The sequence below is a fragment of the Leguminivora glycinivorella genome, chromosome Z (genome assembly GCF_023078275.1).
Source record: "Leguminivora glycinivorella isolate SPB_JAAS2020 chromosome Z, LegGlyc_1.1, whole genome shotgun sequence".
NCBI lineage: Eukaryota > Metazoa > Arthropoda > Insecta > Lepidoptera > Tortricidae > Leguminivora > Leguminivora glycinivorella.
This window is the reverse complement of record NC_062998.1, coordinates 39,179,763-39,207,339: the sequence shown is the minus strand read 5'-3', so window position 1 is coordinate 39,207,339 and position 27,577 is coordinate 39,179,763. Positions and strand designations below refer to the sequence as shown.

Below are 27,577 nucleotides of genomic sequence, written 5' to 3'. Positions count from 1 at the left end.
TTTATAATTGTACATATGTGGGTAAGATTACATTCACGTGGAATAAATCAGTCTCAGCTCGAAGCCCGTGTTTGATTCACGACTCCTAAACTAGATACCTTAACATGGCGCAGCCGGAATTTAAATAAAATGATTATCGCAGTGATTTAGTTAGTTTTGTGCGTGTAGTACATGTCAGGCAGTGATAGTGAACAGTCTTTTGATTCTGTGGACGAAATTGTGGTTTCTTTAAAAATGGAGTCGGTTTTACAACCGCCACCGCCATTCTTGTTCGAGAACAATTTAGTTAATGTCACATCCGGAAATTTAAGTGCTGAGTGGGACAATTGGAAGAAATCGTTCAGAATATATTACGAAGCATGTGAGCTTTCATCGAAAGCTAAAAAAGTGCAAGTAAATATATTATTGCACGTCATCGGAACCAAATGTCGAGAGGTGTACGAGCAATTTACAGCCGACGGCACGGATACAGTGGACGGCTTGCTAGCCAAGTTTGATGAGTTTTTTGTTCCGGTAAAAAATTTGGCAGTGGAAAGGCACAATTTTTTTAAAAGAGATCAGAATGAGTTAGAGTCGACCGAGCAGTATATCTTCGAATTAAATAAAATAGCCGCCAAATGCGAGTTTGGAGACTTACGTGATGGTTTAATATGTAGCAGGTTCATCTGTGGTGTAAAAGAAGTGACCTTATCGGAACGGATGTTAACCCTTAATTGGACAGTGTTCGCTGTGGCGAACATACATTTCAAAAAAATCTACTGGTCACATTTTCATCTTTGTTTATATTTCTTTCGACTCAAATTGTAGCTTTGTGTTATTATTAATTGGTAGAAAATTAATTCATTGCTGTCACAATATTCGTATGTCAGCAGTGCACGCAAAATCGCGGCAAGACGGCAACTGCGAAGTATCATCAAGTTATTTATGACATTATATTAGATTTTTATGGTGTCATATTAATAAAAACGACATTTATCGGTTACCAATGAGGTAATTAATCGTACTAAAGAGTTTCTAGTTTAGTGTATGTCTTAATTTAGTGACAGTGACACTTAAAATGTCATGTTCGTGGTACCGAACACTGCCATCTTCACAGTGAAATAGTAGGTTTGTTGCATGTTCGGTGTGGCGAACACCGCCAGCTACGCAGTGTTTGAATTCCAGGGTTGCATGTTCGGTGTGACGAACATTGCCAACTTATCGGTGGACCTTATACAAAAATATTTATTTCACAAAAGAGCACAAAAGTAAATTAAATTACATTAATATGATGTCTAAATAAAAAAAAATGAATAGCTAACTCTAACCTAATTACGCACATCCCGATGCAGAAGTACCTACCACTGTTCTTGCCGCGTTACCGTGTTGAAGCATGATGGATGTGCATAAGGAAGGTCCTATAGCGAGGATTCAGACCCCTTTTCCTCATGAGTCTTCCTACTTCCCCAAAAATACTTTCTAAGAGTAGATTCATCCATCATCATTCATCCAAGTAAAAAAATCTCAATACTCTCATCCGAGGTTCGCTTCACTCAAAGTGTAGTTAGGCATGCACTTTTTGCCCTCGTTGTCAATAAGTCCAATGGGCCTGATGGTATTCCAGCTATTGTGCTGAAAACGTGCGCTGCGGAGCTTACCCCAGTTTTAATTCGCGTTTTTTGGCATTCATACTGCTCAGGTAAATGCTCGTCATCCTGAAAGACTGCTTGAGTCCATCCAACCACAAAGAAGGGTGATCGCACAAACCCTACACACTGTCGGCCCATTGAGGCCCAGATGAGAGAACCTCTCTTCTCTCCAAGGCAATGAAGTAAGTGGATAATAACCAGCTCTTGGCGTACCTGAAGAACACCAGATTATAGTGACCGGCAATACGGCTTCCGCCATAGTCGTGGCGCTGGTGTTCTTTTGGTATACTTATAGTTGGGCCACCGCCATTGAGAACAAGGGAGAGGCACTGGCAGTTAGCCTAGATATCGCTACCTAAGGTTTTTGATAGAGTTTATCATAAGACGCATCTCCCCAAGCTACCCTCGTACGGGCTCCCAGAAAGGCTTTGCACGTGGGTCGCCAGCTTTCTACCTGGGCGAAGCATTTCAGTTTTCATCGACGATCAATACTCAGAAATCCGGCCCATTAACGGAGGTGTACCCCAAGGATCTATGCTATCACCGACCCTGTTCATCCTTCATATCAATGATAAGCTAGAAACTAGCAATATCTGTTGCTATGCGGATGACAGCACAGATGATAGCCAGTACACAGGTCGTGCAAATGCCTATCGTGAGCAGGTTTTGGAAAGCAGAATGCAACTTGTGTCTCAAATCGATGCCTCTCTTGAGCAGGTATCCGAGTGGAGTAAACATAATCTCGTCTAGTTGAACCCCAGTAAGAACTTTGCACATTTTCCGCATATAAAACCTCATTTGACATAACATAGCGCCTAAATTCCAGGACATCCCCTTTACCGTCTCCAAGAGTACCGAGATATTCGGTGTCAACATTACGACGGAGGTCTAGTTTCGGGGTCACAAAGTACAAAAAGGACACACAAAGTGTAGACAATACTTTTATGTTCATTTTCTACGAAAAATTTGTATGTTTCTTAACATTTATATAGCAAATTATTTCACACTTTTAGTTCTTGATTAGCTGGCAGTGTTCGCCACACCGAACATAATTTTCCTGAAAAACTGAAAGATTATGATTTTTTTCATTATTTTTTCGGGGCTCCTTATGACCCATAAAAATAGTATTCAACAAAAAAAAACGGTATTTTTAATGTTTCTATGTCTGCCAAATTAAGGGTTAAGAGAACCGGACATTTCCCTAAAGAAAGCAATCGACATATGCAAGTTAGCGGAGATGTCTAAATTGCAGGCATTAAATATAAAAACAAATAGTGGTGAACAGCATGTACATGAAGTTTCACAGGGCACTAATCAATCAGGAACAACAGCCTGTGACGTGCATATAGTAAATAAACGTGGTAATACCTCAACCGCTACAAACCGCCCGCGCCGGCCGCCTCACACACCGACGCGGTCGAACATGCCCAGTGGTGCGCGAGAGCATCAGACATATTATCCCAGATCTTCATTTTCTACTCCTAACTCCAGAGATAGGACATTCAATCGTTATGGCAATACATCGCAGCGAGTGACGTCAAATGAACCTCAAAGAACCTTTAACGGCTGTAGCAATTGTGGTCATGCACATAGAAGGATGGAGTGTCCCGCGTTCGGAGTACGGTGTAACAACTGCAATCGGATGAATCACTATGCGCGGATGTGTCGATCGTCGCGTCAAGTGTTTCAAATAGAGGAGGACTCCACCGATCAGGTAATCGCTCAAGTTAATAATAAGTATGATAACAATGACTGGTTTGTAAATTTAGAGATAAACAATGGGTTTCAAGTTGGCTGGTTGGGTGGCTTTCAAGTTAGATTCTGGAGCGGATGTCAATGTATTGCCCAAAAGATTTTTAAGTAAAATTAATTTATCAACTGATGTGTTAACTAAAACGTCGACAAGGTTATATGGTTATTCCAAGGAACCGATTGCCGTACTGGGAAAATGTTATTTAAAAGTAACTTACAAAGGAAATACATATTTTGTGAAATTCATAATTGCCGACGTTGACTCGTGTCCTGTACTTGGCAGGAATTCATGCGTAGAATTAAATCTAGTTAAACGAGTCATGACTATTAGCCAAGGTTCATCAAGTGAAAAAATATTAGACGAATTTTTAGATATCTTTGAAGGGATGGGTTGTTTGCCGGGGGAATACAAAATACAATTAAATAATGACATTTCCCCAGTAGTCCATGCTCCGAGAAAGCTACCGTTAGCATTAAAAGATCAGATTAAAAATAAATTGGATGAAATGGAACAGGAAGGTATTATTTCTAAAGTGGAGGGCCCAACAGATTGGGTCAATAGTATGACTGTGGTTAAAAAGCCCAATGGTGATTTACGTTTATGCCTGGACCCCCGCGATCTGAATAGAGCGATTAGGCGCGAACATTTTAAACTTCCAACGTTTGAGGAGATTACTGCGCAGTTGCTAGGTGCGCAATATTTCAGTACTTTGGACGCGAAGCAAGGTTTCTGGCAAGTAAAACTACATCCAAGTAGCACAGATCTTTGTACTTTCAATACGGTATTCGGCAGGTATAAGTTTTTAAGGATGCCCTATGGAATTTCCTCAGCATCAGAAATATTTCACAAACGGTTGTATAGTCATTTCGACGATATAGAAGGTGTAGTGTTATTTGTGGACGACTTGTTAGTATATGGTCCAACTAAGGAAATTCACGATCAGAGGCTGAGAGCAGTGTTGAACAGATGTAAAGATATTAACATAAAACTAAATAGGCAAAAATGCAAAATCGGTTTAACTGAAATTAAATATCTTGGCCACAAAATTGGCAGCGACGGCATTCGTCCTGATGATTCACACATATCGGCGATAAGGGACATGCCTACGCCGCAAAATGTAAAAGATGTTGAGAGATTTTTAGGTCTTGTCACTTACGTCAGTAATTTTATACCTAACTTCTCTGAGAAGTCTGCGAAGCTCAGAGAACTATTAAGAAAAGACACCGAATGGCATTGGGACCAAAATCATGATAAATGTTTCAAAGAGCTGAAGTCATGTTTAACCTCCTCACCAGTATTACAATACTATGATATAAATACGCCGGTGGTAATTTCGGTTGACGCGAGCAAACATGGTTTAGGTGCGTGTTTGTTACAAAGAAATCTACCAGTTTGTTACGCTTCTAAGTCTTTAACAAAGACAGAGCAGGCATACGCTCAAATAGAAAAAGAGCTGTTTGCTTGCGTCTTTGCCTGCGAGAAATTTTATTCATACATATATGGCCGTACAAATGTAATAATCGAAACCGACCATAAACCACTCGTAAACATAATTAATAAACCCCTTGTTAATGCCCCCGCACGTTTGCAGAGAATGTTGATGCGATTGTACCCATATACCTTTTCATTAGTGTACAAGCCGGGAAAATATCTATATATCGCCGACGCACTATCGCGTGCACCTGCACCGAACGCGGGCACGCCCCTCCCCCCGCGCGACCACCTCGAGGCGCAGGCGCAAGTGTGCGCGCTCGCGGCTACAAATGAGTTAACCGACACACATTTATTGGAGGTACAAAAGTGCACAAAGGAGGATAATGAGCTTCAAAATTTAATAAAAGTAATTAAACATGGATGGCCTAATCAAAAGAATAACGTTAGCGATTCTTTAAAATGTTACTGGAATATTAGAGACGAACTCACTACGGATTTTGGGATGGTATGGAAAGGCAATAGAATAGTCATACCTAAGTGCATGCGACATGATATGTTGAAGAAAATTCATTCCAGTCACTTGGGACTGGAAAAATGCAAACTTAGGGCTCGGGAGACTGTTTATTGGCCAAACATTAATTCACAATTACAGGATTATCTGTCTAACTGTCAAGCGTGTCTCACTTATAAAAAACAGAATTCGAAGGAGCCTCTCATTTCTCATGAAATACCGAAAAAACCATGGCGTAAAGTAGGAGTCGATATTTTTCATTTAGCGAATAAATCATATATACTGGTTATAGATTATTTTAGTAAATTTATAGAAATAGCGGAACTGCAAAGTTTAAAATCAGAAGCGGTAATTTCTGAACTAAAATGCATATTTAGAAGACACGGTATCCCGAAAATCGTAATGAGTGACAACGGTCCAGAATTTTCTTCTAATTTGTTTAAACAATTTTCTTTAAATTGGAAATTCCACCACGTGACCTCGTCCCCTGGACACTTGCAATCGAACGGTCAAGTGGAACGATCCATACAAACAATGAAAAATATTATGAAAAAAACGAATTTCGATAGCACAGATTTAGACATTGCATTACTAGAGTACGTGTGTACACCGATAAGTGATAATTTACCGTCACCTGCAGAGTTATTATATAACAGGAAACTTCGCGGCATAGTTCCGTATAAAAATAACCCAATGGTACCTAAGATAAGAACGCAGCAACAATATCATGACAGATTAACACACAGACAGGAGACTCAAAAACATTACTTTGATTTACGTACAAAAAACTTAACGCCCCTAAGCGTCGGACAAAAAATAAAATTAAGGCTACTTAATAATTGGGCTCCAGGTACAGTTCACAGCATCTTAGGACCTAGGACGTATCTGATCTCAATGCCTAACGGTAACGTTCTACGGCGTAATAGAAGACATTTAATTATAGACTCACAAGACAGACCAGAACCCACATGTTTTAACCTTGATGACGATGCAATCTCCTCCCCATTAATTACTCACACTCAAACAACATCCAGCTCCAGCCACCCTATTGTCCAGTCAGCAGATCAGAATGTGCAAAATAATAACATGTTTTATCGTACTCGCTCCGGCAGGACAGTGCGACCTCCTGATCGGTGGGGATACCCCTACACGTCCAACGCGGTCAATCGGGTCACGTGAGCCATTTTTTTTTTCTTCTGATAATTTTCATTAGCCTACCTATATCTTACACAAACTGTGTACGTAATCAATAAGATTTGAATAAAACAATAGTTTTATTAGTATAAGTAATCTGTATTCGGAGATGATAATACCTAAACTTTTTGTTTACGTCATAAGAAATTGCTAAAGTAAATACTTAAAACTTAACAATTACATGTATTTACCTTCAGTAAACAATAATAATAACAAATGTATTCATAGGTACTTAGCCAAAATTGCATGTGTATTTTTTTTTATTTTTTTTTCTCAAGTTTTAGGTACTTATGTTTATATTGTAAATGTCAATAATTAGCTGAAATAAAATGATAAAAATGTAAAAAAATAATAATAATAATAATATAATAATACAATTTAATGTTATCCTAATACCTACTGTATGATAGGTTAATAGGCAAGTTATTTTATATACCTAAATTACTGAAACTAAATTTATATTATTTTACTTAAATGTAAGAGATACACAAGTTTACTAAAGTAGGTAGAAGTAATTAGCATGTACCTAATCAATATCGTTTTTAATTACCTTCTTCTTGCATATGTGTAAGAAAAATGGGATAATAAATGTTTGCTAACTGATAGTATTGTCGCAAAATTAATATTGTAATTTACATAGATATGATGCTGTTGCAAATGTTTACAAACTAGATTAGTACGAACCTACCTAAGTGTCTATATCTCCTTAGATATAGGTTAGATTGATGACCTTTTTTATCCGCCATGAACAGTTGCAGACAACACGTAGGTACTCAGGAATTTAGAGCTCCTATTTATTTTGGCACCTAGATAATTTCTGCAACTGTCATTACCGTTTTCTATGGGGGATGGAAGGGCGATTAAAACATCACTCATAATCATAATTCAACTTCAACTTTAATTTCTCAAAAAGGAGGTTGTAGGTACTTTTATAATTGTACATATGTGGGTAAGATTACATTCACGTGGAATAAATCAGTCTCAGCTCGAAGCCCGTGTTTGATTCACGACTCCTAAACTAGATACCTTAACACTACTACTTTCTTACCAACCCAATATTATTTCGTATAACTTTAATTATCCTAAAATGAATTGCCATACTTCTAACTGTACTGCAAGCGATTGCATCAATCAGGGGCAGATTTTCCAACTTCGAGCGCTCGATTTTGAGTGTTTAATTTTATACTGTCTCACTTATTAAGAATGAAAAAAATAGGGGTAAGTAAGGTACAGCGGGGCAAATCTCGAGTGGGGGGCAAATGTAACTGGTCAATTTCTTCCATGTTTTACAATGTTTGCATTTAAAAAAAAACTGTTTATTTTTAAGAAACATACATGCATTTATGAAGGATGAGATTAGCCCATCAGGACCGGGATAAGTGGCGTACACGAAGGGAGGCCTATGCTCAGCAGTGGGCGATTAATGGCTTAAATGATGATGATGATGATTTATGAACTTAACTGTTAACCTTAAATTAAAAAGATTATTTGAGTTAAGTATATGAAAAAGGAGTGGAAGGGTCAGTTGGTAGTGGAAGACCTAGGCGAACTTTTCTTGATCAAATCGGGGAAATATTGCAAAAAGGCCAGGTCAGAAGTACTCGAAACCGACGAGCGTGTATGAGAAACGTTATGAAAGTGTGTGAAGCGAAAGTGGTTTGTCAGGATCGTAGTAAATGGAAATCCGTGATCTCTGCCTACCCCTCTGGGAAACAGGCGTGATTGTATGTATGTATGTATGTATGTATTTGAGTTAAGGAGTCTTTATTTATACATTACTTATTAAGTTTTTCGTTTTTCATAAGTGTTTTTCAGAAAATAGAGTGTCTACCAGTTATGTAGTAGGCGTGTTCAGTGGATACATGTAATAATGGAATAATGTAAATAGTGTAATATGGATTAGTTACAATTGCCTTTTAGTCTAGATTTGCCCCGCTGTACCTTACTAAAGAAATTGAAAATGGATAGTATTTAAATAATATTATTTCATCGTTTAGATTTTCGCAGATCGCACGTGCCAATACTGATACCCGAGCAAGCGGAAGATTACAATATTGAACCGCGAGCGTAGCGAGTGGTTCAAAAAGTGGAATCTTGAGCGTTGCGAGGTTTTTAAGGCACATTAACCTTCGTACGGTACGTTAAACATTGCCACCGAGTTTGAAACACAAAATTTTTCACCACCCCAACACGAACAAAATATACTGACTATAAAACATCAAACTAAATCAAAACCATCGATTTCTTCAATATTTATGATTCAAAATCATCATTTATAGGTAAAATTCTATCAGCTAGCTTAAGACATCAAGTTAAAATTTGTATGAAATTACTTTGCACTCTTGTGGGTAAAATGCAATTTTGCTATCTGTTTTCGAACAGAAAAGTAGGCCGTTACCCGTTAGTGTGGTGAAAATATAATTTTCTTGTATGCCATTTAAACATTCTACGAAACAAAGTTATGCTTATTAATACTTATACCAATTCATCGTTATAACAATTTACATTATGCGCATTAGCATTATACGAAGTCTGTTATGCGAAATAATGATGTGCGTATTAAACGTTATGTGTAATAAACGGTATGCCAATTCATATTAGGAGTATTCAGTTATGCGAATTAATATAGACCCGTATTCCTCATCATATTAGAAGAGTAAAATGTCATATAAACTTTTCTGGATTCCGCCTACTTTCAGAGTTACCTATAAGCATTTTAAAATATAACAATCACTACACAAATATAACAAACAGTATACAGGGTGCCCGTTAATTAATGGACAACCTTTTAACTACCAAGAGGGCACCTTATACTGGTCCAGAAAATCGATATTAAGGTTTAGTAAAAGTCGCCTGGTTTTTTCGTCGAGATTTTCACACTTTTTAAAATTTTAGGTTTTTTAGTTTCTAATTCCACTCGAATGATCTTGGAGGCCACAAATAAAAAGATTTTTACGTTCTGTTTTTTGAAAAATATTCCCAAGTGCTTCTAACTGACTGACATTAAAGTCTCATCACAGTTACTGCATTTTTTTTGTAATTAGGCCTTGATTCAAAAAAACAACTTTTAGACTAACAATACTAACATTTTCTGCAAGTTCAATCGCCATTGGTAAAAAAAAACGTATGGAATTAAAGTGGCCAATTTCCAGGATAATAGCTTAGGTACTTAATACTGAATCAGAAATGGTACGTAAACCGGGGTTACTTTGATCAATTTCAGACTTTGACACTATTTTTTGACGACCCTAATATACTTAAAAATATGAAATTAAAATATAATAATCGGATTTTTCTCTCCTATAAGCCTGCCAAATATAAAAAAAATAGGACCTACAGTTTTTACGAAAAAAAATAAAAATAACGCGATCAAAGTTATATTGAGAATGGGGTTACTTTGAAAACCGTACTTTTTTACTGGTAATCTAAAGTAAACCCGCTAAAAAGCTAAAAAAAAAAAAAAAATCGGTCAAGTACTTTTTGAGTTATACATATTTTAAGTGTATGGGGTGACTTTGATAACAACCAAATGATATTTATTTGCCAGGAATAACATAAAAACATTACTTATAGGTACAGATATATTATCTTTAATATCTGATATCTGACAACAGATATGTCATAATCAGCCTTTTTTATAAATTAACATGTTATAGAAAAAATAGGTACTGAACCAAAAATATTGTCGCTTCTTTGGTATGTTCTTAGATATCCTAAATCTTAGATTAAGATTAGGTTTCTTTTACAATAGCTTACACACATTTTGGTCACAAACATAATCAGCTTTTTCTAAAAATCAAATAACAAATAACAACAGCAATGTAACTTCTTTGCGCGTGAAATCCTATAATTATGGTACCTATTCTATAAATTAGGTAGGAACAACATTAAAAATCGAAAACATAATCTTGGAAGGTATTATAAACTCTAACAAACTACATTTCTAAAATGTCGATGAAATGTCATCAAAATGAACTTCAACAACGGTTTCGACATCTTCATCAGCCTTAACTGATTTTGGTCGAGGTAAAAATGCAATTATGTCAGTCTCATCTATCTCTGATATGTCTCCTATTACTCTCTTAAACTTTTTTTTGGTTTGCCATGCCTTTGATAATTCGATCAATCTAACCACGTAGAAGTGATCAAAGACCCCCCCAAGTCCCCCAACCCATGGATTCCCCGATAGCGTACACGTGTGTCGGTTGTTAAATTGAGGTTATATTTTTTATAACTTCACGAATAAACACTGATTAACCTGAGACACCGTGAAAATCACGTCTATTTATTAAAGATACAATTACAGTCAAAGTTTTTGCGATACCAAAAAACGCATTTTATCCACTAGAAGTAAAAATAAAGTCAAATTAACTGTACTTACCATAAATATTTTTTTTTGCGTTGTAGTTTCTTATAGTGAGGGGAAAAGTTTTGTGTTGCACTCGCTGAAATAACAAGTATAAACGTAACAAGTATAAACGTGCACCCGGTCAGTATGTGGTGGAGCAACTATCAGAGTCGCCATTAAACAAAAAAGAACTCCTTAGACGTTTTTAGGGTTCCGTACTCAACTAGGAACCCTTATAGTTTCGCCATGTCTGTCTGTCCGTCCGTCCGTCCGCGGATAATCTCAGTAACCGTAAGCACTAGAAAGCTGAAATTTGGTACCAATATGTATATCAATCACGCCAACAAAGTGCAAAAATAAAAAATGGAAAAAAATGTTTTATTAGGGTACCAACCCTACATGTAAAATGGGGGCTGATATTTTTTTTCATTCCAACCCCAACGTGTGATATATTGTTGGATAGGTATTTAAAAATGAATTAGGGTTTAATAAGATCGCTTTTTGATAATATTAATATTTTCGGAAATAATCGCTCCTAAAGGAAAAAAAGTGCGTCCCCCCCCTCTAACTTTTGAACCATATGTTTAAAAAATATAAAAAAAATCACAAAAGTAGAACTTTATAAAGACTTTCTAGGAAAATTATTTTGAACTTGATAGGTTCAGTAGTTTTTGAGAAAAATACGGAAAACTACGGAACCCTACACTGAGCGTGGCCCGACACGCTCTTGGCCGGTTTTTTTTCAATTCGGTTAAACGAGGACTATAGTATCGGAAGGAAGTTGTTATCAAAGTCGACCCACAAATCAAAGTAACCCCGGTTTACGGTATAACACATGATAGCTATTATTTCACGAGGATGAGATAACTGGATGAGATTTAGCCCAGGACCGGGAGAAGTGGCGTACTAGAAGAAAGGCTCTCCGTGCTCAGCAGTAGGCGATAAAGGGCTGATATGATGATGATGTTGATGAGCACATGGGTGGCTTCTTTTGGTGAAATCTTATTTTTAACAAAGGATACACCGCCATTACCCTAAAGATAAGCTTTGAAAGCACTTTCCGCAAATGATATCTCTAAACAAATCATTGACCGCGTTCAACTGGAATAATATAATCTCGCTCTTAATGATTATTAACGGCAAAATCATTTTCGTGAAGTAATTTTCTAATTAAGAAGTTATCATGTGTTGTACCATTTCTGATTCAGTATTAAGTAAGCTATTATCCTGGAAGTTGGCCACTTCAATTTCCATACATTTTTTTTTACCAAAGGCGATTGAACTTGCAGAAAATGTTAGTCTAATAGTTATTTTTCTTAATCAAGGCCTAATTACAAAAAAACTGCAGTGATTGTGACGAGATGTTGATGTCAGTTAGTTAGAAGCACTATTTGGAAATATTTTTCAAAAAACAGAACGTAAAAATCTTTTTATTTGTGGCCTCTACGATCATTAGAGTGAAATTGGAAATCAAAAAACCTAAAATTTTAAAAAGTGTGAAAATCCCGAAAACCAGGCGACTTTTACTAAACCTTAAAGTCGATTTTCTGGACCAGTATAAGGTGCCCTCTTGATGGTTAAAAGGTTGTCCATTAATTAATTACCGGGCACCCGGTATAACATAACAAACAATCGATGACAGACTTATGCCAAATACATACGTCAAAGTTTGTATGAAGTGACAGCTATCTTAATCCAAAACTAATCGAGGTTCAGTAATACTTAAACAAACGCATCCTTATATGTAGAGTTGGACCAAATTCATAGTATTCTTCACAATTTGGCTTGGCACAGACTTCAAACGTATCCACATATATACTTAAAATACTAATAATATTTTATTTCTTCCTTTTTGAAGTCGGTTGTATTTTTTTGTAAAAAGTTTTTATTACCTATGTGAAAATACATCCAAAAAAACTTAAAAAAATGCACAAACAATTTTTTTGGCAAAATTCTTGACATTTTATCTTTATTTTTCCCTCAGAAATGCGTAGGTAAGTAGTTAAAATCTTTCGGCTTCCTCATGTAAAACCATGTATACGCTCTACTGGAAAATTTTCAGGAATAACCACAAAATTAAAATGTTGAAAAAATTCCCGACCGCGACATCGTGGACCGATTTTCATGAAACATGGCTAAGAACATTCCCGACTAATTCAGCTTTCAAATAACTAAATCTATATCGGTTCATCCGTTCGGGAGCTACGATGCCACAGACAGACACACACACAGACAGACAGACAGACACGTCAAACTTATAACACCCCGTCGTTTATGCGTCGGGGGTTAAAAAGGAATCGACGTGTATTCAGGTTAAAATAAATGAAAAAACAACGAAATCAACAAATACCGAAAATAATTTTTAAGAAAAAAATACCGCCTTCCTTTGGGGTTCTGGTGATAAATACTTTCAAATGTTGGATTATGTTATCAATTTGTCTGTATATTTTTTAATGTTTGTTATTCGATATCTCCGTCATTTCTGAACCAATTTTGAAATTTGGATGATTCTGAAGTACTTATTACAGATGAGAATGATTATCAGAACGGAACTCTAACCAGGGGCGGCTCACTCTTCATCAGCAGTTCCACTGCACCAAATGTCACTGTTCTGGACGTAAGTGCATGCTGTTCTTATAAAAATACCAAAGTCACCATATGTATGCCTTTCAGATTTGAGGAGTTCCCTCGATTTCTCCAGGATCCCACCACCAGAACTGGGTTCTGAGAAAAATGGGACCAATCTGTATGCATATAAATTCAATCAAAAAAAAAAAATTCAAAATCGGTCCAGTAACGACGGAGATATCGAGGAACAAACATTAAAAAAAAAAACAGACGAATTGAGAACCCCTTCCTTTGAGATTTGGAAGGCGGTTAAAAATGACTTAAAACTAAACTTAAACAACCCTAGTGTTTCCTCCCCTGGCCCTTCGTGTAGCTTCCAGGCGATCAGTTATGGACCTGATCACGATCCGAGTTTTGAGGAATGTTTTTCAATAACTGCGGCTTTCAGCTCGTCGAGGGTGGCTGGAGCAGGACCCCGCGACCGAACAAGCCGTTTTAACTCATCCCAGAGATGCTAGGTCGGGGATCGTTGCTGGCCACTCCATTACGGTGATCCCGACCTCATGCAGGGAGTCCGGCACTATGAAGGCAGTATGACAACGGGCGTTGACGTGCATAAATTGCAAGTCAGGTCCAACAAACTTTGATAAAGGGCTAAGTCAGGTTCAAGGCACATGTATGGTGATTTCGATGTTTTCTTGAGTAACTTGAGTAGTTTCTCTCGAAAATGAGCACTTTCACAAAGTGGACCTGATGATGATGATTGTTTTCACGATAGGTAATGCTAATTATACTAATGATTTAAACAATATAAATCTTGACCGATTGTGGTGCAAAATATACACCGTGTTTCCGGTATCACTCAAAACCTCAGACCCCCAACTGATTTTTATTTTTTTAAACGTATCTAGAATATTCATTTTTTATTTTGATGATTATTATTTTTTTAAATTGAATATTTAATTTTCTGTGCAGCTCTACTCGACTTTTAACTCTACACTCAATAAAATAATTGCTAGCCATCGTAAACCTTAAAACTGATTAATTATGTACGTTACTGCAACGACATAAGGTTTACCAATAGACAGCTATGTCACTGTAAAGCACGTTAAACTGTGTCACAGTACCTAAACTTCAAATTGGACAGGTGACGCAGTAAGCAAATTTAAACCTAAAATTCAAAATGACAAGGTTGTAATTAGGTAAGAGTTCAATTTGTTATGACTTATGATAAACTTTAAAATTAAAGTGACGCACAACGTCAAACTCGTAGCGGAAAAAATAATCGTCCAAGTAACCAGCCAGTATTAATACCCCTAAATACTGAAAAAGGTATACGACCTCTAGCAATATGGGATGCACAATGTATTACGAATTTGTAGAATGGGCACGTAAACAATAACTAATTATACAAATTAAAACAAAAAAATATTACCTCCATCAAGATATAGCTCAATCGATTCTACTCTCGATTCTGAACAAACGGTTTTCAGGTTTTTAGTGTTAAGTGAAACACGGTGTATAATGTAAGTATCAACTATGGTTTTGCAACTTTGCAATCAAAAGATTCTATTCACCTGTTGACAAGCGTGTTACGATCTTACGATACACATGATTAGTTCCATACATTTTGGCGTCACCTGATAGCCCCGCGAAAGTGAGTTCTATCACTATAATAAAAGCTGATAGAGCTAAGAGGTGGGTACTCTACGAAATAATTGTATCCGTACTTATTTGATACCGTTTATTATATAATATGTTACCCATAAAAACAACAAAGAAAGACACATGTATGTATAAGAAATTTACACCAAAGGATATATAAGGTCCTAATTTATTAGTTGCAGATATTTTAACACATGATACTTTACATTAAAATAATTAACTTTAAATATAAATTAAGAAATCTTTTCATGTAACTTTTTTGATTTCATTTTCCTAACAAAAAAATTAATTATAATTTCGTCTAAAAAAAATCATCATGTGCATTATCACATGTCACAATAACACTGTCTGTCATGTCAACAATTGTTTCATAATTGTTTGTTGTAAATGTCGTAAAGGTTCGGCGGGAAAACTGCACATGTCATTGAAGTGGCCAGTTACAGTTAAGTTGTATTGTACGTAAAATAGGTACTAGAATCTGTTCAATGAGTTTTCATTTAATAATCACATAAACAGGGTGTTTTTGATTTTCCGTTTTCTCCAAAAAAACATCGTAAAAGCTATAATGTTTCACGGTTTAATATACTCCAGAGACCGAGTACTATCAGCTGTAAAAATATCTGCATCTAATAAATTAGGACCTTATATAAATGACTATTTTAGATATACATATATGACAAAGATCTCTGATTATGGCACGGTGAGACACTTGATTTGGTTAATCAGTCAATCAAAATTGACAGATAGATAATAAATTACTCGAAAAATAATTCGCAACAGATTGCGAGCCCAACTAACCAACTAGGTACAATTCGATTGACAATTGTCCTTCGAAACGTATGTATAGGTATAATGTAATGAAGCGTTATTCGACCTGCATAAAAAAACATAAAAAGCTGCATAATTTTAAAATCATCTGTTGATTTGAAATCATAATATGTTGTTTCTGATAAATCTAGCATACTTCGGTCAGCTGTTCAGCTAAAAGTCAAATAGTATTAATTATAAAAAACCCATATGTTTTGAACTGTGTGCCTTTAGTACCGATTGGTAGCCAAAATTTCGTAACCGGCTACAAACCGGGAATCTTGATTCCCATTTTGTAGCTGGTTACGTATTGGACTAGAGTAGTACCGTTTGGTAACTAAGTTTTGTAACTGGCTGCAAAACGGCAATCAAGATTCCCGGATTGTAGCCGGTTACGTATTTGGCCAACGTGGTATCGTTTGGTAACTAAGCTTTGTTAATGGCTACAAAATGGGAATACAAAATTCTCTGTTTGTAGCTGGTTACGTATTGGGTCCGAGTTATTGATGGGAGTTGCTACTAAATCGAAGTTAGGACAGTGTACCTACATACGGACAGACGGACAGAGCGAAACTATAAGGATTCCTAGTCAACCTACGGAACCCTAAAAAATTAGGTACCCAATGTCAGCATTATTCGAAAAAATCATGTACCTATTCATGACGGCAAAACAAAATCCCATTTTGTAACCAGTTACAACACAGGATATTTTTTCGCGATTGGAAGCTGGTTACCAACCATGGCTACGAATCGGTAATGATTAAGTCTTCATTTTGTCACCAGTTACAACACGGGATTATTTTACCCGTTTCGAAGCCGGTTACCAAACGTTGTTACAGATTGGTAATGGGAATGTCCCAATTTGAAGCCAGTTACGAATCAGGTTTTTTTCCCGTTTCGAAGCTGGTTACCAATTTTTAGTTACGAAACGGTACTAAACCGCTAATTGTAGCAATTTAGTGATTTTTCCCTCATGAACGGGAGATCCACACGAATCGTCAGTTTTCAATAAGTGTAAGGCCTGAGTGGACGCTCGGCGTGGAGCGTTCGTAGGCGTGCACGTGCAGCCGGGCGGGCGAGCATGCATGGGTACAAGTTATGCAGTGTCGACTCAGGCCACTCGTATGAGCTTCAATTGTTTGACATGCATGCCGTGCCGCACGCCCATACCCATATGAGCGTGCACTCACTTACACTAAGGGAATAAGGGAAGCTTACAAATATTTTGAAATAGGTACCTATACTTATATTTTACTTACAATCATAAACTATTCAGTTGTTAGACCCGCAGTTCGAACCCTGGCGATTTTGTTCATAAATATATTCTACTTTTTGCTAACTAATAATTTAAACAACAAAAGTAGGTACGTACCTACATAAATAACAGTCTGCGTCTTGAATTAACACTTGCAATAATATACATGTAATGTTTAGGATGTATGTATTTATATTATGTTTTTTACTGATGGTAGTACGTAGACATTGACATTGGTTGATTCTCTAACAATAATATATCGGCGTACTTACAATAAGATAAACAAACACAGATCAAGGGGCACATAGGTACAACGCTTTTTGTTCTTTAATAAGGTTAGAATCAGCTGCAGTTGGACTTAATTTACTGTGTGTACATATATATAATTGTATATGTAATTGCTATCCGCCCTCCGTTGCCTTTGAACTGGTGTTTGAAGATTTTTAATAATTCAACAACAATAATTATTGTTGTTGAATTATTATCTACATCGTTCCCGCATACTACTTAGAATAATTAATTGATATCTCTCTAAGATCATAGGCAAATACATATAATAAAGAGCAATAATTTTGTCCCAGAAATGAACAGTAAATTATATATTAGAACATGGTACCTAAGCTTTATAATTGCTGCTTATTCGAAGGTCGTAGTAAAGAAGAAAACAATTAAAGGTATTGACATTGACTCCGATTAATCATTTCAATCGACTCTTCTTGCTCTCAAAATATATATTTATTAAAGTACTTAAAAAAATCGTCAGAGATGATTCACACATATATGTAATAAGTAATAAGTGTCTCGTTGGTAGGTATTAATAATTGTATATGAAGATAGATAAAGCCCATGAAGGTTAAAAAATATAACCTGTTTTTTACATTAAAACACTTGAATCAAATTCGCACCTTTAGGTTATATAATATAGATATTCTACAGTAGAAAATATATACATATACATATATATATTTGTAAAGATATTAAAACATTAAATATATCAAAACCAAACAGTATATAGGTAAACATTGCTTGCACTCAATTTTAGGCCGATCCAGGCCGGAAGGTCAACAAAATATACGCACTGGACTGTCTTCTAAATCCTGTTTCTCTATAGGTATCTCAAATAGAAGCAAACCATAAAATAAAATATAGCAGTTAACAAAGGGTCACCAAATGACGGACCGCGATTCGGAATCGGATCGGTAATGTAGTGCTGTCGTCCGAACATCTAAATAAAATAAAGTAATTGGTGATCCCTGCATCTGCAGTAAATAATCACTGTACAATAAAATAACATACTAAAGTTAAAAAAAAACATCAGTGTAGGGTTTTACAAAATATGGCTGCCATATACTACGGGGTGAGACTGCCCCCGCTGAATGTTGATCAGTTGCGCTGCGCGTTACTATTGACAAAATTTAACAGTTTCAATGTCTTAATTAAATTGTTAGAATAACTTTTATTATATGCTCAATATATTTATGTTGTAAACCTAGCAAATGACTCCCACAGGCCCACACTAATATTTGGAAGGAAATGTTATTTCCTACTTTGCCTGCACCTTAAGGATTTTTCTAGTTATGGAACAACTATTACCTATAACACTTCCTTAAATAATAAAACAGTAACATAAAAAAAACGTAGGCATAAAAACATATGATGACGAAGTTAATAAATTAAGCTATGGCAGGTACCTATAGCAAAATAACACACAACACAAAATACATTCTACGTAAGAAACTAAAAACTCCTTCAAACAAAAATAAGAAAATGCATGCAAATGGTGGGAACCCGTAATTCGCTGTTTGTTACTAAGTTATATCATTATTCTGAATTGTAAGCTGGCTCTCCGAATAATAAATAAAATATATTAATGTCCGTTAAAGGGAAAGAGCAATCAGAAGAATACAAACATCATAATTTAAAAATCTGGCATAAAGAAACAGGTTCAGCAGTGTGTTAAAAAATATTTAAAAAATGTCATACTCATAATACAATATGACTACAAAGTACAACCTATTCCTGATATTGAACTCTACTGATGTAAAAGTAGACCTAGACACTATTCGATGCAAATATTGCCTAGAATCTTTGGAAGTACTTACATGTTTCTTCATATTCCTCTAAGTTCTTATTTACCTATTGTGTATGTGAGGAGACATTGAAATAATACTGATACACCGTAATTCACGCAAAATACCAGTAGGGTGCTGAGTCACAAATGGGACAGACGAAGCTATTTTGATTAATACATTTACCTAGTTATTAGTTTAATTATTCTATTATATATTAAATTTGCCACATTGAGTAACACCGATTCATATTTTGTAAATAACTGTATATACGGCAGATTAGTCGAATTACTAGGTATATGATTTTCTTTATAATCTAATTACTATCATGTTTATGTTTAATAAAATTTCATGATTACCCTAATACACTGGTCAAAAAGAGAAATAAAAAAACAAAGTGTGATGTAAAGCTGCATTTTTGGTATGTTATTTGGGATCCTTGGGGGAATGTAGGACTATATTTTGCAAGCAAAAAAATGGTGTGCTAACTTCGTAATTTAAAAAAAAAAGTAAAAAAATCAGACTTTTTTTGGTTATTGCCGTTTTATTAAAAAACTATGCATTTTTGGTCAAAAGTTGCTTTGTAATGTTGAAAGCGCATTAAATTTCAAACAGTTTGACATCTTTTTTATCAATGTCCGTCAAATATTTATTGAGATATGAAGCGTCAAAAAAGAGCATTTTTCCCCTTTCTATGAAAATATTCGTTTTGCTAATATTTTGAGACAGATATCAGCAAAACAACTCAGGATATTACATAAATTGTAAAATAAAAATGTAGAAAATTTCACTAGCTTTCATTTAAGACCAAAAGAGTGCCAGTTATTTAAAAAATAGGATTATATCATAAGTCTAGTATAACTGGATCAGAAATAATCGGTGGATGGTAATGGCCAAATGGGATAGTTTACATATATTTACAGGAGGCGTAGCGGAGAACGAATTATTATTATTATTTGGGGGCTGTTCAAGTATTACTCAGACACATATTTGCGTATATCAAATCAACATTTATTTAGTAAGTTAAGTTTACGGTCAGAAAGAGCTTAGGATCGCCGCTTGGCGGAAAAAAATATTTACGAGTAGAAAACCCTCATTAATTGAATCAGATTGTTCCGAAATTGTTCTTGTACGGACTGGTTTTTAAAGCATACCACTGAGGGTCAATAACATCGATGCAATCTCACGAGCGTTGTCGTGGACGTGTCCGAATCATAATAGTATTCTCCGTTTAACGAAATATCAGTACATAGTATGTGTTGTATTGCACGCGCAGGTCTCTCACCGCCGCGCAGGTGTAGTCGGACCATAACTCGACAGTATACACGCTTGTACAAAAACTGAGGAACAGCTGTCTTTTTACGCTGTCACTACATTTGGCGAATCTTCTAGCCAACATGTTTGCCCTTACTGCGGTGGCTCGCCTCTGCCTTTCTATGTCCTCGTGGTCTTTTAAACTGGACAACAAGATGTGGCCAAGATATTTGACTTCGTGTACTCTCCGCAATTGAACTCCATCAAGCAAAAGAGGTGGTACATGTGTGGGCATATGTGCTGCCTCCATGAGCATAAATTCAGACTTGTCCGGATTGTATCTCACGTTATGCTGGCTGGCGTATCTCTCGCATTCTGCAAGTAACTCACGCATAGCTCCCACAGATGGTGCTAGTAGGACCATATCGTCTGCATATGCGATGTGATTTATCATTTGCCCATTGATGGAGCAGCCAACCTCGGTACTGGTCAAAACCTGCGACAGCCCATCCATGTACACGCTAAAGAGAGCCGGAGACATACTGCCTCCTTGTCTCACGCCACAGTTTAGCCCGCTGGCTGTGGACAGAGTTGACTTCCATCTTACTACGTTCTTCTGCTGGGAATAGGTACCACTTCTCCAGTATCTTAATAATTGGCGTGGGCGCTTTCCTTCCCGTAGTTTATTCCACAGCAATTGGTGGTCAAATACAACTCAAGTGGACTTTCTATCACTACAGGAGTTATGCCATCAAGATGCAGAACCAGGACCCTCAAAAAGGAAAAAGTAAAATGTAACTAATTCTGTTTTATTTTTCTAATTTACTAAACTTCAAAATTTTACTGTATTTTATTTCTTCATTAGTAATAGTCAAATCGATGCAAAGTTAGCTTAGACAATTTTTTCAGATAAACGGATGTCAAAGAAAGTAAGATCGAATAGATAGCACTTTCAACCTAAAACTTTTACCTTAACCAATCTACCAGACTCTTGGCTTCTCTATTTATAGATTTTTTTTTTGTTTACCAAAGTAACTATTCGTCTTACTGACCTTTATTTGCACTAAAACTAAAGCAAAATAATTTTTATACAATGTTATATTGCAATATATATCATATCATGAAGTATTTTGCAGATATTTGTCTAAAAATATTGGCAAAATGCTACATTTTATAAATTCGTCAAAAATTAACCTTTTTTGACGCTTCATATCTCGAAAACTGTTTGACGGACATTGATAAAAAAGATGTCAAACTGTTTGAAATTTAATGCGCTTTCAACATTACAAAGCAACTTTTGACCAAAAACGCATAGCTTTTTAATAAAAAAATAAAAACCAAAAAAAGTCCGATTTTTTTACTTTTTTTTTTTAATTACGAAGTTAGCACACTTTTTTTTTGCTTGCAAAATATAGTCTTACATTCCCCCAAGGACTCCAAATAACATACCAAAAATCCAGCTTTACATCACACTTTGTTTTTTTAGCCGATTTTCATGTAAGATTTGACCGGTGTATAATCACCGGAATATTTTCCAGAGTTTTAACAGTAGGTAGGTAATAATATATGTCCAAACACGAACAAAAGAATTATTTTCATTTTATATATTGGTACCTTGTTAAATAGAAGATATGTGAAGAGGTACATAAAGTTTGTTATACTTTAAAAATCCGTAAGTATTTAAAACTGACTTGAGAATTTAGATTCAGTTCTATACATAGCCTTTTAATCGTAGTTTTGGAAGCCAACTTGTATAACATTTTTTTTAACTTAATTTATTGGTGTATAATGTTTTTAGTAAGATTGTTTGAACTAATGGTCTAAAACAAATATAGAAGTAACTCTCGATATAAATTGTTGATGCAGAACGACACGCTCGCATCCATCACAAGCGTAATTAAAAATCATCAAAATATTTGTAGGTAAATCTAATAAATATACATAATTAAACAATGCTAACTAAAAGTGGATTAACCAAGTTATTGGAGATCTATATTGAACAAACGAAGACTGAAGAAAGAATGTATAGTATGCAGTTAGTCCTTGGGTTGGGGTTTGACCACATCGCATTTGCCGGGAGTGGCCGGGGTGGGGTCGTCGGAGAACAACGGGTTCTTCACCTCCATGTCACCAGTCTGCGAGTAACATTCAACATGTATAAATACTAAGGTATTACGTGGAAAATAAGCTAAATTAGTTAATTGCAATCATTTGCGGGGTGAACATTTATGTCATACGGAGCAATTTCAACTATGGACCCCAGAAATTGCGAAAAAAATTACAAATACAAGGTCATACAGTCAAAATGTATGAAACAGTAATTTTTTCGGTATTTCGGATGGTGCCGGGTAAAAGTTACTTTATATTGCCTAAATATTTTCCGCGAATTATATCGAAATGCACACAGTAAGTATAGGATCATTAGAAGCGGTTATAAATGAGTGTATGTACCGTGGCGAACCCGGGGCACTCGTACACGGTGTAGTCGCCTTCCTCGTTCTCCTCCTCCGACTCCGGCTCCGACACCGAGCCCAGGCGCTGCTCCAGGTCTATCCGGCTACAACCAACAACATACATCTTATTATGTGTATTGGCAACGAGCGAGAATATCAGCGCCACATTATCATGTGGCGCTGATATTCATACATTTATACACGTCATCTTATGGGCATGTCGATCATTAATGATAGCAGCGGCCGTTAGAACTAATTTAATACCAAACAGTTGAATATGGAAATCCGACAAAATGAGCGCAGCACCAGTCGTGCACATAGCGGTCTGAAGCTCTGAAGTAGGTACGTAAATGCTAACCAGGCTGGAGCTAGCAATATTCGTAATACTAGATTGAAATGATGTTTTTCTACATCCATATCTTAAGTTCTCTATAGGTAATATGCTTAGGAGCTATTAAGTTAATAAATAGCCTAAATTAACAAATCTATATATATGCTAATGCATCGCAATTTTTACTATACGATATCAGCAAGCGATACTCTGTGGCCATAATTGTAATTGCATTCCAATTTAGAAATTCTGTTACAATCAAAAACTAAAAATCACGATGTGAAATTCATTGATCAGTCATTTTTTTTCGTTTTAAATATCGAAAGTTTATACTTAAATTAAACTGACAGTCACCTCATTTCTTAGGGTTCCGTACCAAAAAGGTACAAAAGGAACCCTTATGGCGACGCTCTGTCCGTCTGTCTATCTGTCTGTCACATTTCTAATTATCTCGAGAACTACTTATGCTATCGATTTGAAATTTGGAACAGTTATAAACATTTTGAACCTCTACAAGCTGATAGTATTATTTAATAAAATATATTAATTTTAATTGTAGATAATGGCTAAAATGGAAGGGGGGCAAACTGTAAATGTCAAGTTACTAGGTCAAGTGGGGTATCTTTAGAAAGAGCTTAAATTGTACGTATCAAAACTATTTTTTATAATTTTTTTTTGTTGTGGAAAAAAAGAATTATGAAGGAAAATGTAAAAAAAAATCCCCCCCTCCCCTTGTCTCCGAAGTTTACCAACGAAAAATTATGAATTTTTTACGAAATTTTGCTTTTATGCTAAATTTGACAGGAAAAATAAAATCGTGTATGTACCTTGTAAACTTTTTTTTAATTCACAAAAAACTTTTCAGATTTTAACTTTCAATTTAACCACGTTTGCGGATTATATCGAACTTCAAATTATACAAGATTATACGTAAAAAATCTTTTAAATAAAGAAAAAACTATCCAAACCGGTTGACATTATAAAGAATTATCCCCACATATGAGATACATGAGGTTATTTTAACTTTTGTAAGTTGGTACGGATACGGAACCCTCGGTACGCGTCTTTAATGTCCTTACCTCCTGAGTTACACACAATGTTTTTCATCACATTTGAGAGAAAAATACAGAGAAAACAGTCATAAGGCAAAACCTTCAACCGGCGGCGTTGCGACCAGTAGTGTATCTTGATCTACATCAGATTATTCATATTAAATCCATTGTTTTTGATAACACTTTTTGAACGAAAACAGACACGAAAATACTGCATATAAATTAAATGCAACGTTCAAAAAAGCATAAAAATTATAAATCATATAATTGAACCATGAATTAAAATTTTACTTATATTATTTTTTAATACAGTTGCTCAAAAAGTGCCCGTTTTTTTGCTGTTTAGCGTGCGAGAAGTTGGTTTTTACGCACTAGTGCGTAATTTTACGACTACTTACCGAGTTGTTTTAATATTAGTCTAGTTTACTAAGACGGAATAAAACTATAAACATACTATTAAGGCATTAATATTTAAAACATTGATATTTCCTATGTAATTGTTTACTTTTAGTCATATAACATATTATACATAATTTATAAAATGGTTTATATTTTGAAAAAATCATAGATTTATAATTTTTCCCCTCACTAGCTCGGAAACACGTGTTTTGTCCTTTAATACCAGCGGGTAAAAACGCATTTTATCCACTAGTGGGTAAAGTAATTTGACCTTGAATAAAGTCAAATTAACTGCTTTAAAATTGATAAAAGTAGGTGAATCTAGTAATAAAGATGATTTACCACCTGTGGAACTACATGGAAGCAGTGATAAACGCATTTTTTGCGTTATAGTTTCCTCGCTATAGTGAGGGGAAAAGTTTTGTGTTACACTCGGGTGCAAATGTATTTTACTTCTCGTGTGTTAAAAAACTCGCAAGTTCAGGATTCTATTCTCGAACCACTCGCTTCGCTCGTGGTTCAACTATAGAATCCTTTCACTTGCTCGTTTTTCAATTCCACACTCGGCGTTAAAATACAACTTTGCCCCCTTGTATAACAAATAACTATTAAGGTAACGGCGGCTATCAACGCGGGTATCGAAATCGACGTCCATTACCGCCGCATTTGCAAATACGCGTTTTATAGGCAAACCGACCAATTTCTTAAAAAAAGTTACTCACACAAAGGAAGCCTGTTTAGTTGACTAACGCACATATAGGCGATAGAGAGTGTGAATGAAAGAAGACGCTCGCTATTTGACAGTTTTTGCCACGGGGCCGCGAGAAGAGGTTGTGTCATACTGACGTGTGACGCTAAACCTAAGTGAACTCCAATCTCATTTAGTAGTTTACGTAATAATTATGGCAAACAGGTGAAAGTTATGCATTTCAAATTATTATTTATAGTTTTCTACATGACTTCTGAGTACTTTTTACGTATTGTTTAGCCTGGAAATGTGTTTAAAGTGGAAATTAAAAGACAGCGGTGAAAGGCGCCATTTCGTGAGTAGATTATATTACTGTGGTATACCACGGTAATAGTTAAAGTAGTGATATTAGTTATTTTTGCTTTATTTTAAGTATATGTGATCAGTTATATAATGTCTTACAGTTGTTTCAATCTTGATCTATTCACTCTATCAAAGAACTATTTACGCGGTATGAAAATTATTCAACAAAACCTTAATTTTTAGCAAAAACTTCATGACTGATTTCGTAGTTTCTATGAAAACCGTTAATTTGTCAATTTTTTAAACATTGACATAAAGTCTGATGCTTACTTACCAGTTATGTAAGCTTGGTTTTAATATAAGGTTGCAATATTTTATTTTGATTTGTAATGAAAATACATCTGTATGACTTTGTTTTTATTGGTCGGAATTAGATTTTATAATACTCCAATTTATGCCTATTACCGATGGTACGATCAGATAACCCTCGGTAATAGAATATATTAGAATCTATTACCGATCCATGCAATATTTGTTTGGGTCGGTAATGGGTTCCTATAGAAGTATCTATTACCGAGCGACATATTAGTCTTGTATCAAAATATGACATTTAGTGTACCGTAAGTACAGATTTCTTAGGTGAAACTGAGTCTTCTGTGGGTATTCATAAAGGAGGATAGTATAGGTATATGTATTTGTCATAATTTGTATATTCAACCGTCGGTATTAAGCTCCGAATTTTGAGATGGGTTTCTATTTACCGATGGCAGAAAAACACTGTCATTCATACCCTCGGTAATGAAATCTCAATTCGCGTTAATAGAACTGCAACCTGTTCATTACCACGGTAATAGAAAATTTAGGTATGTTGGCTTCAATAATAATTTTATGACATATAATAAACTAAAATGATCCTAAAACTCTTTAAAACTAATAGTTCAATAAATACTCTTCCATAAAAAAAAATATTTGTGGTCGTTAATGAGCTTTGATACCCTTAATTTTTTGGTATCTTTTGAAATCTGCTTAAATACCACGTTAATAGGCGCCATTACCTTATATATTATTAAGCTAGATTGAGTTGTTAGGCCAAAAAGTGTGTCCACATGAGAGGGTAAAGTTGGGGCTGGTGTCCCTCTCGCACTTATTGCCGCTGTCAAAATCATTTGAATGACGTCATCACTGTCATTGTTTGGGGATACCAGTCAATATTCAAAGTTACTACCAATACCAAATCTACTAATACCGAATTAAAGGTATTTTTTAATTGCGCAAATCTTTGGTTTTATGGCTTCATAATAATGACTTACCAATTCGTTACAAGGTATTAATATCTTTGCCTCGATATAATACAAAAATAATTTAAGAAGTTTATAAACTTAGTTATCATACAGGTAAAAATACTACTATTATAGTAATCTCTTTAACACTGGTCACACGTGCGAGAGGACACACTTTTACTAGTCCGATAAGAACGCCTTTCTGCACCGGTGATAAAGTTCAATTTAGTATGGCAAAAAAAGTGTGAGCTCAGTCCCTATTGAAAGTCCATGGAAAAAATAGGTCACAATGAGTCGTGTAAACAGAATGGAACGAAACGCGTCTTCTGTCAAAAGAGTTGTCTCTTAATGCAAGCACGTTCAAAAACCTTAATATGTTACGCGATTTGTCATAATTATTTAATGTTATTTACAATATATCGAGGCATAAATGGGTCGATTGAATTAAAATATTAGTATACTTACATTAAACAATCGTCCCAAATCGTAAATGTTTATGTTTTTATGGTGCCCAATGAAATAAATTGTGTTGGATGAATAGCAAAATCGAAAATATGCCCGCAAGTTTAAAAGCTTCAACGCCTT

The 27,577-nt window shown here is 35.4% G+C and overlaps 2 protein-coding genes across 3 annotated transcripts in view; one reads left to right on the top strand and one right to left on the bottom strand.

Moving 5' to 3' along the window:
* Nucleotides 1-574: 574 nt before the first annotated feature.
* Nucleotides 575-6,713, top strand: LOC125240629. Its single transcript, XM_048148609.1, has 3 exons — nt 575-701; nt 2,808-3,342; nt 6,439-6,713. Coding segments are annotated over exons 1-3 (555 nt in total). The 5' UTR covers nt 575-699; the 3' UTR covers nt 6,457-6,713.
* Nucleotides 6,714-22,008: 15,295 nt separating this feature from the next.
* Nucleotides 22,009-27,577, bottom strand: part of LOC125240628 (protein cab-1) — a 48,686-nt gene continuing 43,117 nt past the window's right edge. For both annotated transcript variants that reach the window (XM_048148606.1, XM_048148608.1), the window contains 2 exons: nt 22,938-23,043; nt 22,009-22,621 (listed from right to left, as the gene is read on the bottom strand). In XM_048148606.1, the coding sequence (XP_048004563.1) occupies nt 22,523-22,621; nt 22,938-23,043 (205 nt within the window). In that variant the 3' untranslated portion in view covers nt 22,009-22,522. The remainder of the gene's footprint in view (nt 22,622-22,937; nt 23,044-27,577) is intronic.